The sequence below is a fragment of the Cetorhinus maximus genome, chromosome 4 (assembly GCF_964194155.1).
Source record: "Cetorhinus maximus chromosome 4, sCetMax3.hap1.1, whole genome shotgun sequence".
Lineage (NCBI taxonomy): Eukaryota > Metazoa > Chordata > Chondrichthyes > Lamniformes > Cetorhinidae > Cetorhinus > Cetorhinus maximus.
In genome coordinates, this window is record NC_135882.1 from 77,109,702 (window position 1) to 77,129,271 (window position 19,570).

The following is a 19,570-nucleotide window of genomic DNA, read 5'->3' on the forward strand; positions in this document are numbered from 1 at the left end:
TGCACAGTAGAGACACGCTGAGGGTAATTTTGATTTTGTGCAATAGTGTAAATGGGTGATTTTCATTTCCATTGAAGTTAATAGAGATATCTATCAACGTTAAAGCTATAATGTAACACCATCAAAGAATTATAGAAAGAATTCAAGTCATTCTTTCAATATATACTGATTTCTGAGCATTGCTGTGATAAAAGACAGTTGTAATTCTTAAATTGAGACAGTATGAAACTCTATGATGCGAAGGTAAAGACAATATCGCAGAATATAATTGCAGCACCTACTTTGACTCCATTTGACTTCTTAAGAAAGGTGAGGTGAAGAAAAACCAGGAATTTAAAGAAGTGTTTTCTAACATCTCTTGTGAGAAATGTTGGGCAATTTATTATTAAAGAAGGGGCAACAGGTCACTTGGAGAATCACAATTTAATTTGACAAAGTCAAATGAATTTATGTAAGGAAAATCATATTTTACAAATCTACTGCATTTGAGTTTTTTCAGGGTGTAACTATCAGGGAAGGTAAACTGCAACCAGTAGGTGTAGTTTGGATTTTTAGAAGGCTTTCAGTAAGGTGTCACAGAAGAGGTTATTCATGAAATATGAAATATTTGCTTAAAATTAGTCCTCATGAGAAAGGGGTAATTTTTAACATGGATTAAGAATTAGTTAATAGGCAGAAAACAGTAAGAATAAATAGGTCACTTTCAGGATGGCAGGATCCAACTAGTGGAGTACCATAAGGCTCAGCGCTTGGGCCTCAGCAATTTACAATCTAATGACTTAGATGAGGGGACCAAGTGTAATGTATCCAAGTTTGCTGATGATACAAAGCAAAGTAGGATAGTAAGCTGTGAGGAGGTTGCAAAGAGGCTGCAAAGGGATATAGTCAGGTTAAGTGATTGGACAAGAAGGTGGCAGATATAAGGCAGAATCTTCTGCAGGTGATGGGGGTCTTGGTCACCAGCTGTCAAGAATCTCATGTCGCTTATTTTTGAGAAGAACTGCCTCATCTTGCCACTCAGGCACTTGATAAGCCAGCGGCGGGCCTTCCCCCAGGCAAGGTCCCCGTTGATGAGGAGCCTGCATGCAAATACGCCAGGGTTTGTTTGTCATGCTCCCTGCAGGGCGAGCCGCCCCCAGCCATTTCTGGGTTAATACCAGTGGCAGCAAGATGAGGCCCTTAAGTGGGCAATAATTGGCAGCATGGCAGAAGGGCTATCCGTGGGCCTTCTCACCCCACATTTAATAGGAATGGAAGCAGGAAGGTGGCAGGGTCCCTTCCTGCCAGCGTCCCACTTGGTTAAAAGATCCCCCGCCACCAAACTTGCCATGGGAGAGGGCACAAGATTCCACCCATACTTTAGGGAAATGTAGAATTATCCACATTGATAGGAAGAATGGAAAAGCAGAATGTTTTTTAAAAGGTGAGATACTAGAAAGTGTTGGTATTCAAAGGGATTTGGGGGTTCCTGTGCACAAATCACAGAAAATTAACATGTGTGTACAGCAAGAAATTAGGAAGGCAAGTAGTCTGTTAGTCATTATTGTCAGGGGATTGGAGAATAAGAATAGTCTTGCGGCAATTATATAGGGCTTTGATGAAACCACACCTGGAGTACTGTGTACAGTTTTGGCCTCATTATCTAACATAGCTGCCTGTGAAGGGTTGTAGTGAAGGTTCGTCAGACTGGTATCTTTGAGAGGGCTTTCCTATGAGGAGAAATTGAGTTGAATGTGCCTCCTATATTCTCTGGAGTTTAGAAGAATGAAAGGCAACCTAATTGTAACATATACAATTATTTACATCAACACAGTCAACCCCTCCAAGAGATTGTTTTCCCTGCCTGGAGAATCTGGAACTATAGGATCACAGTCTCAGAATAAGGGGTTTGTCACTTAGGACTGAGATGAAGAGAAATTTCCTCATTCAGGGGATTGTAATTTTGAAATAGACTTGAGGGAATGGCTGGCCTGTTCCTGTGATCTCAAAATCACTATTGAGCACCTGGAAATTGAGCCAAGAGTGCAGAGATATCTAGTTTTTGGTCCTGGATCTAGCAGTTGTATAGTATGCCAGTTATCGGTTCAAAGGTTGGCTGTTGACCCAGGTGCTATCCCTTTCATACTGCAGTAATCTTTTTTGCATTGCTTTCTGAACTGTAACATGATATTGGGTTCTTTTTATCTGGACATCCTGTCAGGTGGTGATCTATGAAAGTACTGCCATTAGCTTATTCAATGATATAGTGTAAAGGAGAATAACTACTAATGCAGTGTAAAAGAGTTAACTACTGACTGATGTAGTGTAAAGGGAATAAATACTAACTGATGTGTAAAGGAGCAATAACTATAACATAGTGTAAAAGGGTAACTACTGACTGGTGTAGTGCAAAGGAGAATACATATTAGCTATAGTGTAACACTAGATATCTCTCTAGTAATAGAAATTTTCTTCGATATCTGAATAAAGTCAAAAGTTTCTGTTGTTTTCTTATGAAATTGGTTTACTGACGTATTGTAGGAAAAGAGCTGAATGATATTAAAAATCAGCTGTATTAGAAATGTTACTGCCTTGCACATTCATTATCTCAAGAATTCTTGCAGTGACTGAAAGTAGACTTTAATTAATCTCAAGCAGTGCTCCTTCCTGAGTCTTGAACATGTTTTTACAGATGAGGAACTACACTGACTGCACCTGTGTTCAAAGCCGGCAGGTGATAACCCCGCCTACAGTTGGACAGAGAAATCAGCTCCGATTGGTTATTGTGAAAACGTATTTGAATGAGAATGGCTATGCAGTGTCTGGCAAGTGTGAGCGGACGTGCAATACGCTGATCCCTTTTCTGATATTCCTGTTCATCGTCACGTTGATAACAGCTTGTGCACAGCCATCAGTAATCATAGTAACACTCAGGTAAGAGCTCACTGCAGCGGAATGAAACCAACTAGGCATGTCAACTCAGGTGGTATTAGAAGAATACACTCAGCAACACTTTTATTGTCATATGATATTTTGGTGCAGATCATGTGACATATATTTAATGATGCAATTATGTGACAGGAAGCAAGGAGCATCCATTCAGAAAACTCTGGAAGTAAATATTCCAAGCCTCATTTGAAATGGAATGAACACGCTGTGTGTCTCTGTGCTCCATATGTATTTGCTGCTGACTGCAGTGTGATGAAGCAAGGATGTAAGAACAAACAACTACTGTGTGCCACTCACTGTACCCATGGCAATTGCTGTCACTGGCATTTTACTCTTAACCATGAAATTATGTGAAAAAGAATTACCCAGGACATACGCAGGGGCAAGTATTTTATACTCCTGGTACTTGCCTAACACTAAGGTTTCGACAATCTACAGGCCATTGCTCCTTTAGTGAATATTATTGAATCATAGAAGCATAGAATGGTTACAGCACAGCAGGAGACCATTTGGCCCATTGTGTCTATACTGGCACTCTGTTAGAGCTAATCAGCTAGTCCCATTCCCCTGCCTTTTCCTGTAACCCTGCAAATTTTTTCTCTTCAGATAATTATCCAATTCCATTTTGAAAGCCATTCTCAGTGCATTCCAGATCCTGACCATTTGCTGCATAAAAAGCTTTCTTCAAGTTGCTTCTTTAGCTCTGGTTCTCGACTGTTCCTCCAACGGGAACAGTCTCTCCCTGTTTAATCTGTCCAGACCCCTCATAATTGTGAAAACCTTTATCTCCACTCAACCCTCTCTTCTCTAAAGAGAAAAACCCAGCTTTGTCAATCAACCCTCGTAACTGAAGTCTCTCACCCCTTGAATCATTCTTGTGAATCTTTTCTCCACCCTCTCAAATGCCTTCACATCCTCCCTAAAGTGCACTGCCCAGTACTGGGCACAATACTCCAGTTGAGGCCAAACTAGGTTCACCATAACTTCCTTGCTTTTGTACCCTGTGCCTTTATTGATAAAGCTCAGAATTCCATATGCCTTATTAATTGCTTTCTCAACCTCTCATGCCACCTTCAATGATTTGTACACATATACCTCAGGTCCTGCATTTCTGCGTTCCTCCTCCCCCCCCCTCCCCCCAGACTTCCCAGTGTTGTGTCCCTCAATTAGACACTGAATGCCTTTCAATGAGGGATTCCTCCTGGGAGCCAACAGGCAAACACGACAAGATTTGCGTTTCGGGCTGGACACGGGTTGTGCCCCTCCTGCTTCTGGTTGAATACTAGCTGAGGTGGGATGATGCCCTTAACTGTGCCTTAATTATCCACTTCTGGACCTCATTTGGCGTCAGGGCAGGAAGGCATCCACGAGCCTTCCCACCCTGGACTTAATCAGGCTGAAGTGGGAAGGCAGTGGGGTCACCACCTGGTACCCTCCCATGCAATTAAATGCTCCTCCGTCTCCAAACTTGCCTTGGGGGAGAGCATTAAATTTCACCCATCGTTGCTGGGTTTATCCTTATACCTTTTTTGAACCAAGGTATAACATTTACAATTCTGCAGTCCTCTGGCACCACCCCTATACCTAGGGAGGATGAGAATATTATGGTCAGTGCCTCTTCAATTTCCAGCCATACTCCCCTCAGTATCCTCAGATGCACCTCATCTGGCCCTGGTGCCCTACCAACTTCAAGTACAGTCTGCCCTTCTAACAATGTCTCTTTATCAATTTTTTAGCCTTTCCATTATCCCAACTATCTTCACTGAACTTTTAATATTTAGCCTGGTTCTCACTTGTATTATGAACTTGACTTCTGTCTTCCAGGCAGTCTGACTTGGCTTGTTGTAACTTTCCCCCTCGTGGGAATGCACTTCAACTGTATTTGAACTATTTCCTTTTTAAAGACAGCTCATCGTTCTGTTACAGTTTAGTCTGTTAATCAATTTACCTGAGCCAAATCTGCTCCTGCCCCATTAAACTTGGCCCTCCCCAATTAATTATATTCACTTTGGGTTTCTCTTTGAACACTTCCATAGCTAACCTAAACCTTATAGATACTATGATCATTGTCCCCTAAATGTTCCTCTATTGAGGCTTGATCCACTTGTCCCAACACATTCCTAGAACCAGACCCAGTAATGTTTCCTTTCTCATTGGATTGGAAATGGAGAAAATTCTCCTGAATGCACTTTAGAAACTCTGCCCTTTACACTATTACTAACCCAGTCTAAATTTGGATAATTAAAGTCCCCCATTATCACTACTTCATAATTTTTGAACCTCTGTAATTTCCTTGCAAATTTAAGCCCATAAATTTCCTTGAAGTTGCTCCCACTGGTGTAACGCCAGTGAAAGTGTCACGGAAATTTTGTTTGTCCATGCCATGAATATGTCCCATTCATTTCTTAATATAAGTTAATACTTGGTCCATTTGATCTCCTAGAATGATTTTGATCACCTGAACATGGGGAAGGCAGATGTACTTGTTGCTAGAGAGGAATTCTATAGAGTATTAGTTCCTTATTGGTGTTATTTTTTTCCTGTTTTTTTGCCAGATTACATGTTGCGTGGGTGGATGCGTGATGGTAGGATGAGAGGAGTTGTCGGGGGAGAAGAATGGGAAGGATGGTTTTAGCCATGATGGTCAGCCATTGTGGTGTGGGGCAGGCTGGTCTTTTCCTACCCATCATTTTGGATGTTGCTACATATGACTGACATGTTAGATACACCCATCGAATACAATGCAAGCTGATTGACTTACGGGTTACAATTATGAACAAGTAACCAAGAAAAACACTGTTCACTTTCTTTCAATCATCTCAGTCACCTCCTTGAAAATACTTTTAAATTCCTGCAGAAGGATTATTGGCTCCCTACTAAATGTTCCTAAAAATAAGGTTTATAGAACAATAAGTCTAAGAAATTCAACAGTTTGGGAAAAAAAACCCACTAAACAAACTCATAATTTTACCCATACCCCATCTTTCAGTCTTTACAACCATTTCTCTCACTTGAGTTGCCCCTCTGTTTGACACTTCAGGCTTGTCTTCTGCTTTGTTCTGGAGCTGGGATCTTTCAGCATTGCCTCACTCATGATTCTTTTCTTGCTCAATGTATGCATGCACTTGATGACCCGCAGTGTCAAGGCTCAAATGCAGGTCATGACTCCACACCATGTCGGAAGCAATCACCCACATTAATTTTGGCTGGATTGGCCATTTAGCGGCCAGAGGGTGGCTAAGATGGTGTGTGGGCTGTCAAAGCTGGAGGGCCAATAGGAGGCTTTCCAGCATGGAAGGAGTTGCAGCCTGACATTACAGGTAAGGGGGATATAAACCCAGTTCATGTGTAATTGGCAGAAAACTCATTTAACCTGTAGATTTCACAAAAATTTAAAATGTATAAAAAGTTATGACCCAGATTTTTGGTCAGCGTGAAGTAATAGCACTCATCCCTGACTTTGTAAAAAGCTATTCGCAAAGATTTAATAACCTCTGTGTCACAGACTTCCCCTTTCCCACCAGCGGTTAAAGTCTGGTGTCAATTCAAGAGGATGCAGCAGCAGTGATGTTAGAAAGCAGGGGAAGCAGCTAATTGCAAGATAAATGGTTATGATTGGATTAAGAGAGAAACTAAAATAAAGATATAATCATTTTTTTTCAAAGTGGAATTTTTTTCACCATAATGACAAAATTTGACATTCCACAAACATAAACTAAGCTTTTCAGGGCCAGTGAGGGTGTTTAGCAGTAATTATGAAGTTAATATGCCATTAAAAATCCAGTTACACTGCATAAAGCAAAGTGTAGCTTTATGAATGTTTTTTTACAGTGAGTCTAACAGCGTAAGAGTGGAAGTTTTCATCAGTTCATAGGTTTCTTATTAATTGCAGTCTCAGGGAGCCTTAACAGCGCACACCCCGGAGAAGCATAGAATCACTAATAGAAACTTCTAGATTTATGCATATGGGATTTATGTATACGGTTATAGAGTACAAAACCAAGGAAGTTTTGATAAACCTGCATAAATCTCTAGTTCGGCCTCAACTGGAGTATTGCTTTCAGTTCTGGGTAGCACACTTCAGGAAGGATGTGATAGCATGAGAGTGGGTGCAGAAAAGATTTAAGGGTATGTTTTCAGGGATGAGGAACTTGAGTTACTTAGATAGATAGGAGAAACTGGGTTAGTTCTCCTTGGAGAAGAGAAGGTTGAGAGGATTTGATGGAGGTATTTAAAATCATGAGGGGGCTGGACAGTGTAGGCAGGAGAAACTGTTCCCATTGGTGAAAGGATCTAGTACCAGAGAGCAGAGATTTATTGTGACTGACAAAAGAAAGCAATGGTGACATGTGGAGAAACTTCCTTATGCAGCAAATTGTTATGATCTCGAATACACTGCCTGAGGGTGTGTTGGTGACAGATTCAACTGTGGTTTTCACAAGAGAATTGGATAATTATCTGAAAAGGGGAAAGGGAAATGTGATAAACTGGCACTAGGTACATTGCCCTTGCAGAGAACCAGCACAGACATGACAGGCTGAATGGCCTCTTCTGTGCTGTAACCATTCCTGAAGTCCTGTCATTTGCAGTGGAGTGATGACAGTGAATGCTGACAGTTTTGCCATCATTCCGGCCATAAAATCTGGGCCTACTTATTTCCTTTAAGTATTAAAAAGCTACTAAAGTGTTTATTGGATGTTCAAATTGTTCAGTGATCCCACAGGTTATCTGTGAATGGCAGAAACCCCACAAAACCTTATGAAACCCCCACTAACTCTTCCCTTTTAATGTCTGCCTTCTGTACTCTCAGCTGCTTACTGTGGACCCAAAATAGAATTACAAAACAGTTTAATAAAAGAAGCATAACATAAAGAAACAAAGTCACATGAATCTCATATTGAGAGAACAGCCTAGTCACCAACAAGAGCACAGAAGCCACAGAAGTTAAAAAAAAATTATTGAAGTTGCTGATATGCAACGTATGAGTTCCTGATGTACTATAGCTTCCAGATACAGTAGCTGAAAGCAGAAGTTGTCCGGTACGTAATATAGTTAATTGCAGAGAAGATGTAACTTTGGCTTTGATACCTCCATAGACATCACGTCTTGATTTCACCTGACCTCCTTTATTATGAAATTACAGCAAGCTGTTTATTGTTACCTATGTCAACTGGCAGTAAGAATTCACAACATGCTTAATTTTCCAAATGGTCATCAATGGTAGCATGCTGGTTATTTACTGGATGAGTAATCCAGAGAATGTGAGTTCAAATCCCACAATGGCAGTTTGATGTTCTGAATTTAGTTCAGAATAAAGAGAAATAAACAGCTGTTATCAGTTTAAAAAAAGGGGGACAGGAACTTGTTGGACTGTTGTAAAAGCCCAACTGGCTCTCAAATGTTCTTTAGGGAAGGAAATCTCCCGTCTTTACCAAATCTGATATGTGTGTGATGCTAGGCCAATACCAACACGGCTGACCTGCCTAGCGACCCACTAAGTTGTATCAAAATGCTCTGAAGGAAGGCTCACCCATCGAGAGGTGGCTTTCCCAATGAGACCCTCTTCCTCAGAATGAACATTAAAAAAATGCTGGTTTAGTTCATCTTTTAGCTGTGCCTGCTAATTTCTGTTTTTAAACTGGGATGCCAATAAATGTCATAATTCTGATGAGGCGTATGTAATTTTGCAATTTCGAGTCTGCTATGTAACATGGGGCTGGTGTGGTTAACTTAGATGGCTAGTGTGTGGTTCAGAGTAACACCAACAGCATGGGTTCAATTTCCATTCTGGCTGAGGTAGACTTAGGACCTGCCTCCTTGCCTGCCCCATGCTTGATGTGGAGTGGTACCCCTCAAGCTATATAACCAATTCTCTCTCTCTCACTGTCTGAGATGCCCACAGTCCCTCGTGAATTAATTACCAACCTACCAGGTAACTTGGGCACATTTGATTCTGTACTGCTAGCCACATTGTTACTATCTGATACGAGATTACACTCACCCAACGGGAAATCAATGGTTGGACACATTTTCGTCAAAGGTTGCAGCAAAAGCAGATAAATAAAAAATGAGCTATTGTGCTTACAGGCACATCACAAGAGGAATCAAGCAGTCCTGGGGTTAGCTAGCTTTCAGCGAGTAAGTAATATTTCTATTAAAATCTAGACTGCTAAAACATCTATCTGCCTTCACTTTCAACATGCCCATGGGGTTAGCAACACACTTGGATCCCCATTCTATTTTGCTGGGAGGAGGGGGAAGGATTAAAGCCTTGGTGAAGCAGTGCCCAACAAGTAGTAAGGAAACATTCCCTCCCCATCCATGTCCTCAGCTATAGAACAGAAACGATAGAGACCTAGGAATAGGCCACATGCCGTTCTTATTAGCTGGAAATTGGTGCAAGAAGGAATTAGTTTAAAAACATGGAGAAGAACTTCTGATCTTAATTTTATAACAGTCTTTGGTAGCTGGGTATGAACAGCACAGTGTAGGAATGTGTGGTGAATTGAGGATTAGAGACGGGTAATGTTCTGAGCCCTCAAAACAAGTATGATTTTTCATAACATAATGGAACAAATTAAATTAAATACTTTTCTGTTTTAGGTCTGTAGAAGATCAGGAGAGACCTTTTGCGCTGGGCATGCAATTTGTTCTCTTACGAACCCTTGGTAAGTGACTAGTTTCTTTTATTGCCTGATAACGAATACTTAGTAAAGTTACATACACATAAAGCATTTTTAGAATGCATTTTAACTAATACAGTGGAGCACCATGTATTTAAATACTACAAGAGCAGGCTAAGAGTCTGTGATGCCTTTGATAGTATTTTATTCGATTAATTATTTCCACTTAGTTCAAACTAAAGAGCAGACTGGTGTTGAGCAATGAAAGAAAGACTTGCATTCATCTAACATCTTTTACAACTTTAGGATGGTCCATAGTCCTTAACAGCAAATATAATATCTTTGAAGCGTAGGCATTGTTGCAATGTAGGAAATGTGGCAAGCAATTTTCACACTGCAAGACCTCATAAACAGCAAAATGATAATGGCCAAATAATCAATTCTTGTGAGATTGGTTAATGGTGAACATGGGCCTGGAAAGACACTAGCGAGGACGCTCCTTTTCACCTTCAAAATAGTGCCATGGGATCTTATATGTTCAGCCGAGATGCAAACAGGGCCTTGTTTAACATCCTATCCAAAAAAAATGGCATTTCTGAGAGTACAGTACTTCCTTGGGACCACAGTTCCTTGTCAGCCTAGATTTTGTGCTCAATTCTCTGGAGTGTGTCTTGAGCCCACAACCTTCTGACTCAGGCTACCACTGAGGCATGGCTAACACTGAACAGAGTAAGAGGGACATTGTGCCTTGGAGTTCTGGAACATGTGGTTGCTTCTACAATTTCACACGTGCTGAATTATCCATTTCAACCACCTTGCCAAGGCTTGAGCAGAAAGAAGTGTCTTTTTTTGTACTCTGAGAAGGAAAGTTGGCAGAAGAACCATTCAATGGTTATTCTGGCAGGTCTTCTAAATAATTAAGAGTAACATTGACAAAGGCAGAGAAGGTCCAAGTCATCATACACTCATTAACCTAAAAAATAAAAGAAAATGTGACTGTTGTTATATAGGCATATGCTCGAACTGTGAATGCTGATTCAGTATTACCATACTTTTGGCCTCCATATGACATGATTTTCTGCGAGAAGTTTTTCACTTGTCTGCTAAATTCACTGGACAGACCTCCATAAAAATGGAAATTCATCTTCCCTAGGTCTCTGGCCAGAAGGGGTCAAAACTTCCAATAGAAAAACAGAAACAAAGGTTTAGCTTTCACTGTTGCTTCATGTATAGAAGTAATTAGTTATTGGGCTGGATTTTGCAGCCGCAAATCAACTGTCTCCCTTCACCAGCCCCTTCCCCCGCCCCCGCCCACCACCCCACCGCACCACACTTAGGTAGAATTCGGCGTGATGACGTCAGGTCAGCAACCTGATATCACACCAGTCTTCAATGTTGCAGAATTGAGGAAATCCTAAATCTTTTGGCCATTTTAAAAAAGACAATTAAAGAACAATTGAATTTGTTAAACACCCAGTCAACTATGATTTTACACTGCCCTATGATTTTACACTGCTCACTCCATTTTTTGTTAGTGGGAAAAGGGTTGCGTCTGAGCCACACCAAGTGTGAGGAGGTGGTGCAAGGGCAGAGGACCATGGCTGCATTTAGCAGTAAAGTCTGCTGGTGAAGGTGGCAGCATTTCAATCTCATTGCACTTTATTCACTTTTTTATGGCTGCCTTAACAAAGGAGAGGGTGTGAGGGAAGGTGGCCTAGGAACAGGAACACACTGAAGATTGAGGACCCCAGCAGAGGAACCAGAGCTCACTGTTGCCCATGGGGTTTGTGCACTCTGGAAGAGGCTCCTCCAGTAAGGAGGAGAAGGAGACAGAGGAGGGCAGCAGTAGGGACAGGAACACCCTGCGGCGCAGGCAGGTGAGGGGCCTGCCGCTGCGCAAGGGCCTGCAGAAGAGAGACAACAACAGCAAGCTGGCTATGGTAGGAGAAGACACCATCCTACACAGAGAGTGTACAGGCAAAGGATGAATCACCTTCAGCTCTCAGAGTACCAGTGTCGAGTACCAGTGTCTTCACAGATTGCGTCTCTCCAGGGAGACAGTGACATCCCTTTGTGAATTGCTGGCTGGGGAGATCAGTTCAAATTGCAATTGGTGGCCACCCTATCCCTGTCACTCTGAAGATAATAGTGGCCTTGAACTTTTACGCATCGGGGTCATTCCAGGTACCAGCTGGAGACCTTTGTGGCATCTCACAAACTTCAGCTCATCATTTCATAAAGATAGTGACAGATGCAATGTTTAGGCAAGCAAATGGCTTCATTTCATTTAGCACAGATAACGTTAGTCAGGCCAAGAGAGCCAGAGGCTTCATAAGTGTAGCCGCATTCCCCACAGTTCATGGTGTCATCGATTGCACACACGTGGCCTTCAGAGTTCCATCGGGACAGCCAGGGCCATTTGTGAGCCAAAAAGGTTTTCACTCCATCAATCCCACCTCTTCACACCCTTCCCAAATTCCCACCCTCCCTCACCGCCTTCAGTGCAATCTGGAGAGAGCTTTGGGCGCTTGGAATCTCAGCACCTTGGGGTGTCCTCCAGCCTCTCCACGGCCAGTGGCACAGCACCATTGCTTGGCTGCCATCTCCCAAACAACCTCTCCAGAGAAGTCAAAATGGCCAGGTTGGGCACTCCTCCTCCAGTCTGTGACCTCTCATAGGCATTAGATGTCCTCTTCTTCTGCAAAGAAAAAGGGACATTGTCATGAATCTTCAATGGCAAGATCCTGGTGTTACGTGTGTGTCCAACATATATGTTGTTGGCAGCCACCGCTTTGCAATGATCCTTGCAAACTAACAGGTCTTGCACTTCCGACATTCCACTCAGAATCCCCGGTGCCATGCAGTGTGGCATGTCTGCTTCATTCTGCCTTCCGCACAGTGGCCCGGTGACCCAAACACTAGGCAACCCCACACTTAACCTGTGTCACACCCTCCCATATAGCTCTGTCTACAAAATAGTTGTGCACTCACCCTTGCCGAATGTAAGAATTCATTCAGGCCTTAGGGCACAGCAGCAAAGTCCTTTGGGTGAACCCATGGCTGGTGACCTCCCCTGCGACCCCATCCAGGCTTCTTTGGTTTGGTGGGGAGGTCTCCTATTGCCATCGCTTGGCATTAGGATCTCCCACTGATCACCACAGCCTGGAGAAGAACTTACAGAGAGTCCTTGTTAAATCATGGGATTGAACTTGGTCTGGACCCCTCCATTTGGCTTGGCAGATGAAAGACGCGAAGATTCAAATGTGAGCCTGTTGGAAACAGGCAGGTTGAGTATCTTCCTCTGTGGAGAGATAAACAGAGTTAAAGGGGAGAATAGGACTCTTTTTCTGAACAATTGTTTTTCCAAAGGGAAATGGGACAGGTGTGCTTAGATATTCTTTCCTCCCTGGCAAGGGTCCTGAAGGAGTCACAGGTGGCACAATGGTCACCAGAATGGAAAAACATGTTCTCACTTGCTGCTGCTCCAGTGTTTCAGTGTTACCAATGGATTCTGTCTTCCTACCGGTCTTCTTTCAAACAACCTTTTTTAAACACGTGTGAATCTCTCCTCAAATTGCTGGCGTTTCTTTAAATGGATGACCATGACTGACTTCTGGTTCACAGCCTGACACTTCTTGTCCGAAATGCCCGATTGGATGTGGAGCCCCCTTCACACAGCTAGTTGGTTGCCTTCTCGCCAGGCAACTACTAATTGGCTGCATTGCACTTGATTTGCTGTGATGAGATGGTGGGGGTGGGACTGAGAGACCCCACGCAACCTGTAAGCAGTATGTATATAACAAAAGCCATGTCCCACATAAAACGTAATCGAACAGACCATTAGGGAGCTTGAGCAATGTTACACTGTCTGGAGGAGCCCTGCAGCAGTTGATAAAGCTGGTGTCAAGATACATCATGGTCTGCTGCATCTTGCGCAACCTCACCATCATGAAGGCACAGCCCTTGCCATCAGGTTCATGGTCCAGGTGCCACTGCGACTCCCACAAGGCGGCGCCTGAGTAAACCGAGCACTAGGTTGGAGGACATGTCACTGGACTACTGTGAAATCCATTAAATACTGGTATTAGCAGTTATGATGGCAACAGTCCTAGCTTGCATGGCAGCAAACTAAACTTGCATGACAGCACTCTGAGCTTGGGAGGCAGCAAGTGGAGCTTGCATAGCTTCAGTCTGAGCTTCCACTGCAGCATTCATGTGTTAGGGGTTTATGTTTGTGCTGCAAAGGAAGCTAAGGTAGCAGCCTCTGCATCCACCCTTCCCTCAGCACAATCACTGCCTTGTACCTTTTTCCTCTCAGTTACCCAAGAATTGCAATCTGGGCAGCAGTGGTTGAAGAACAGGAACACAGTGATGAAGAAGAAGAAAAACTGCCACTCGCATACTCGCAGCCACCAGCTCAGACACTGACATTGTGTGCACTTTAGAGGGTTGCTTAGAGGTGAGATCTGCATGTGGTGAGACACTGGGAACCAGTGACCTGCAGCCAGGGCAAGGAGCAAAGGTAGTGCAGGTGCCAGCTGCAGAGGACTCAGATGAGGACTTTGATAGGATGGCATATAAGAAAAGACTGATGGGTATGCACACTGAAATGCTTAGAGATCAGAGAGCCTGCAGTCAATGTCAAGGAACATGGAGGAGTCCAGCACTAACTTGGCAGAGGGCTTTGCACAGAGCTTGGAATCCAATCTTTACAGCATGGAAGTGGTGGCCAACATTATGAGGAAACTTGCAGACCCTAGAGGGCTGTGAAAAGGACGATTACATATGAGGATCCCATCGTCTTTGATGGTTTCAGCTCCGCTGCTTGCCACAGCCTCAGCCATGGCTGCTCCAGTGATATAAAGCACCATCTGCTCCATTGGGATAAGGACATGCAGCCGTGCCTGTTCCCTTCCAGTTGGATACTGCTTTCTCCGGTCATGTGTCACCTTGTCCTGCAAGAGAGAGGGAAGTGTGTCAGTGGGTGTGGAGCAATGTCTTTTGGGTGATGTGACTGTCACTGTTGAATACTTGGCAGTATGTGCAAACTGTGAGATGTGGGTGTGAGGCTTGCAACAATGCTAATTGTGAGGGTGAGATGAGGCTATGAATATCAGGCATGAGTCATGATTGATAAAGATTGTAGATAGGTGAGTGAGGGTGGTATTGAGTGGAGTAGTGTATGAGGCTAGTGGTGCAGTTAGTGGGACATGGCATTTGAAGATGAATGCACTGACCTTGACTACTCGTGTGAGGTCACTGAACTTCTTGTGGCACTGTATCCAGGTCTTCAGAAGTAGGCTCATGGCATAGACCACAAGCCATCCACTTTCACTGCCTTTGCAAAGTTTCTCTGGAGGGCTTCCTAGTCCCTTATGGACAGAGAATCTCTCTCCTCCTGTCACCTGCTCTATCAAGACAACCAGTGCAGCGTCATGGGAGCTTGGAGCATGCCTCCTGCCTTGTTGTGCCATAATCAGTGTTCTTGCTGAAAGCAGTTCCAGCCTACATGATGTTAGTGTCACACAAATTTGGGCCCTTTGCTGAAGTGTGCAGCCACTCACAAAGTGTTTAGGGCTATCTGTATGCAAATGTCATGCAAATCAGCAAATAGTATGATGTTGATGTTTTCGGGCCCTGTCCAATTTCATGACCCAGGCTCCCATAATCTGACCTGCTGCTGAGTAGGAACTACAACATTCAAATCGTCCATGTGTTTGTGCACTACACCAGTGCCACCTTCTGTTAAGACAATGGTATTGCATCCTACAATCTGGGTTTTTTATTCATTCAAGGGATACGGATGTCACTGTTATTGCCCACCCCTGATTGCCCTTGAGAAGGTGGTGGTAAGCAGCCTTTTTGAACCATTGCAGTTTGCTTTGTGAAGGTAATCCCACAGCCTTGTTAAGTTCCAGGATTTTGACCCAGCAATGATGAAGGAACAACAGAATATTTCCAAGTCAGGGTGGTGTGTGACATGGAGGGGAACTTGGATGAGGTGATGTTCCCATGCGCTTACTGCCCTTGTTCTTCTAGGTGGTAATGGTCATGGGTTTGGAATGTGCTGTAAAAGAAGTCTTGAGAAGTTGTTGCAGTATATCTTGCATACACACTGCAATCACACTGCGTTGGTAGTGGAGGGAGTTAATGTTTAAGATGAAGAACTCCTGCAACAGTGTTTTGGGGCTGAGATGATTGGCATCCATCAATAGCAAACACCTTCCTTTGTGATGGGTTTGACACCAAACAACGGATAGTTTTACCCCTGATCTCCAGTGACTTTAATTTTATTAGGGCTCCTTGGTTCAACACTTGATCAAATGCAGGCCTGGTGTCCATGGCAGCCACTCTCACCACACCTCTGGAATTCAGCTCTTTTTCCATGGTTGGATCAAGGCTTTAATGAAGTCTGGAGCCAAGTGGCCCTGGCAGAACCCAAACTAAGCACTGGTGAGCAGGTTGTTGGCGACTAAGTGCTATTGATGGCGTCTTCCATTTCTTTGCTGATGATTGAGAGTAGGCTGATGGGGCGGTAATTGGCTGGATTGGATTTGGCCTGCTTTTAATGGACAGGGCATATGTGGGAAATTTTCCACTTTATCGAGTAGAGACTAGCGTTGTGGGTGCACTGGAACAGCTTGGCCAGAAGAGTGACTAGTTCTGGGGTACAGGTCCCCAGTACTACAGCTGTGATGGCCCATATCCTTTGCTGTAGGCAATGTTTTTGCTCCTTTCCTCATATCATATGGAGTGAATTGAATGAGCTGAAGACTGGCTTCTGTGTTGTGTGGACCTCAGGAGGAGGCTGAGATGGATCGTCCAAATCGCACATTTGGTTGAACATGGCATGATCATTTAAACAATTTGATTTTAAATATTATTTAAAAAATCGATAATATTTGTAATTATTAGTAGAAATCTTGTGATCCTTCCCAAATCTTGAACATTTTCTCTTGATAAGGAGCGGAATTGTCCCAGATTTGCACAATGGCGGCTTCTCATGCTGTATTGTCCCAATCCTGCTGCATTAATCACGCATCGCTGGGAACATGCCGTTTCCATGGCAGGCGGGCTCTCATTAATCCACCATGCCATCACATCACTGCTTCATCACGCTAGGCACCATGTCTAAAGTGCAGCTGCGCACACACCTCTCAGTGCATCCAGCCCATCATTGCTGCAAAGAAGACATGGCCCTGGAAGGCAAGAAGACTGCAGCCCCCCAATTCAGTGACATGCCCCTGGAATGCCTTTTGGACGCAGTGGAGGCCTGTCATGATGTCCTCTACCCCCGTTCTGCCGCAGGATGGGCAGCAACATCACCAATCCGGCTTGGGAGGTGGTGGCAGCGGTGGTCAGTGCCAATGCCCTGCAAAAGAGGACAGCCACCCAGTGCCGCAAGAGGATGAATGATCTCCGTTCTGTCAGGGTAAGTCACTCTTCTTATCTCCCTCAACTCACACACTCACAAACCCATCACACATCCACAGGACCCTCACTTACTGCCAGTTCAAGGGACATCACCATTCACACTCTAACACACACCTTCATTGTCCTCATCCTGTCCATGGGAGAAATCACCACCCACACATGCCAGACATACTAATCATCTGGCCTGGCAGGCATCCTGCTTACACTCTCTCCATCTCTATACACGCAGGATAAGCTGGCACACAACAAGAGGGAGAGGTCACAGACTGGTGGAGGAATGCCTGAAATCAAGGTCCTCGTGGACTTCGAAAATCGAGTCATTCAGCTGGACCGTTCCTGTGCTGACAGTGAGGTCGGTGATGCTCTACCAAGTGAGGATCCAGCAGTGCAACATCCATCAGACAACCATACTGTGAGTGATGTGTCCTATTTCATAGGCCACTGCCATGTACTAATTATCTCCCCTTGCTTTCGCAGGCACAGCTGTCAAACAGCCGACAGAGTCCATGACCCAGGGCCTCCAAATAAGCTCATTTGGAAGCTCAGAAGAGGAATCTGCTGAAACCCTGCCTGGAGACCCATCACAGGGCTTACCCACACCCTCCACCAAAGCAGAGACACACACTTCAGTGGGACCTCGCTTAAGAGTAGCCTCGGGATCACAGTCTGTTGAGCACATTGCACTTTCTGATCCACAGCAGGCGGAGGCAGGGACTTCCCAGGTGTCTGGCACTCAGAGGACTGCTGGAGGCCAGAATGTTGCTGAGTCCGAGTCAGATGAGGAGCCTCTGGACTCGGTCATACCTCAGTTGCTGGAGCTGCAAAGGCAGCTCGAGAACATCAGGAAGGGATGTCCGCTGCACTCCTCAGATTGCAAGGCACGACGGAGGAATACATCCGCCTTCAGGCTGAGGTGATAGCGCCAGCATGCCAATGCACCGAGGTCAACACTGGTAGGATGGCAGCCGCCATGGAGACCTTGGTCTAGGACATCACTCCTGCAAGGCAGCGTGGGCTGAACTCCATCACCAACATCATAGTTGGCCTCCAACAGTGTGTTCGTGAGAGGGGTGTGGGGCAGCTCGATCTCACTCCAGCTTCCGCATCTCCTCAAGGAGTCACTCAGGGCCCTCGGGCACCCATAGGGAGGTGGATCAGCAGGTGTACTCCCGCCCCCCCAACCCCTGGGGCCAACCATCCAGGGAGTGTCCGGCATATCCGAATCCCCTCTTCCTGTGACCTCAGCAGCTCCAGCTCCACAACTCAAGCAGGGTGCCACTGCCACACAGCAGGACCCTGAAAGCAGGGCGAGGCCCTCCAGGCCTCAGCCTTCCAGAGAGCGCCCACCAAGGTCATCACAGATAGGGCGTAGCAGTCAGCAGGCTGCCTCCAACTCTGCTGTGGATGTCTGGGGAGCATCAAGTCGTAGCGACAGGGTTAGGAAGGTGTAACTCTTTCGAGTTATCAACAGTCACAGATTGTAACTCTTTCGAGTACATTCAAAGTTCTTGGTTTCCGGGAGTGGGACATGAACCCACAACCTTCTGATTCAAAGGCGAGGGTGCTATGAACTGAGCCACAGCTGACACCTCGTTAAAGGTGGGCTCGAACCCACGACCCTTACACTCAAGGTCGCATGCGCTGCCGACTGAGCAGCCTGGGCACGGAAGTTAATCACATGTACATAATGTTCAATATTGTAAATAAACTCCCAAGAATGTCTCTCTGCCTATGGCTCCTTGTTCTGATGAGCAGTGTTCATGTCACTCAGATGTGAAACCTTTCTGCACAAGATAAAGGCAGGTGTCTCAATCCAGGGCCTCTTCCCTGTGCTCTCTACAGCCTTCAGACTCCCTGGGCATATTAGTGATGCCTGCACCTCAATGGTGCTTGTCATTTTTGCCAGAATGTCGTAGGCAGGCATCACAGAGTTCTGTCATTCTCTCTGTGTGCTCTTAGCACCTTTAAGGTGGGGCTGGCCCCCATCTCTTCAGCATCTGTGACCAGTGATGCTGTGCTCCTGAAGGGGTTATGTGCTGAAGGCAGACAAGGGAACAGGTGCTATTAAAGTTTCACAGTATCGACATAGTACCACAGTATCTTTACAGTGCAGAAGGAGGCCATTCAGCCCATCGAGTCTGCACTGGCTCTCTGAAAGAGTATTCCACCTAGTCCCACTCCCCTGCCTTATCCCCTTGCACATTCTCTCTTTTCAGGTAACAATCCAATTCCCTTTAGAATACCTTGATCGAACCTACCTCCACCACCCTTGTTCCAGACTCCACCCACCCTCTGGATGAAAAAATCTTTCCTCACATCACATTTATTCCTTTTGCCAATTATTTTAAATCTGTGCCCTCTAGTTCTTGATGTTCTTTTGAGTGGAAACAGTTTCTCAATATTTACCCTGTCCATACCCCTCAGGATCTTGGATACCTCTATCAAGTCTCCTCTCAGCCTTCTTTTCTCCAAGGAAAAGAGTCCCAACCTCTCCAATCTATCCTCATAGCTACAGTTCTTTATCCCTGGAATCATCCTTGCGAATCTCCTCTGTACTCTCTCCAATGCCTTCACATCCTTCTTCA

The 19,570-nt window shown here is 44.7% G+C and overlaps 1 protein-coding gene across 1 annotated transcript in view; it reads left to right on the forward strand.

The window, feature by feature from the left end:
* Nucleotides 1-19,570, forward strand: part of slco5a1 (solute carrier organic anion transporter family member 5A1) — a 235,222-nt gene that overhangs the window by 200,442 nt on the left and 15,210 nt on the right. The window contains exons 7-8 of the mRNA XM_078540359.1: nucleotides 2,672-2,913; nucleotides 9,532-9,596. Of these exons, the coding sequence (XP_078396485.1) occupies nucleotides 2,672-2,913; nucleotides 9,532-9,596 (307 nt within the window). The remainder of the gene's footprint in view (nucleotides 1-2,671; nucleotides 2,914-9,531; nucleotides 9,597-19,570) is intronic.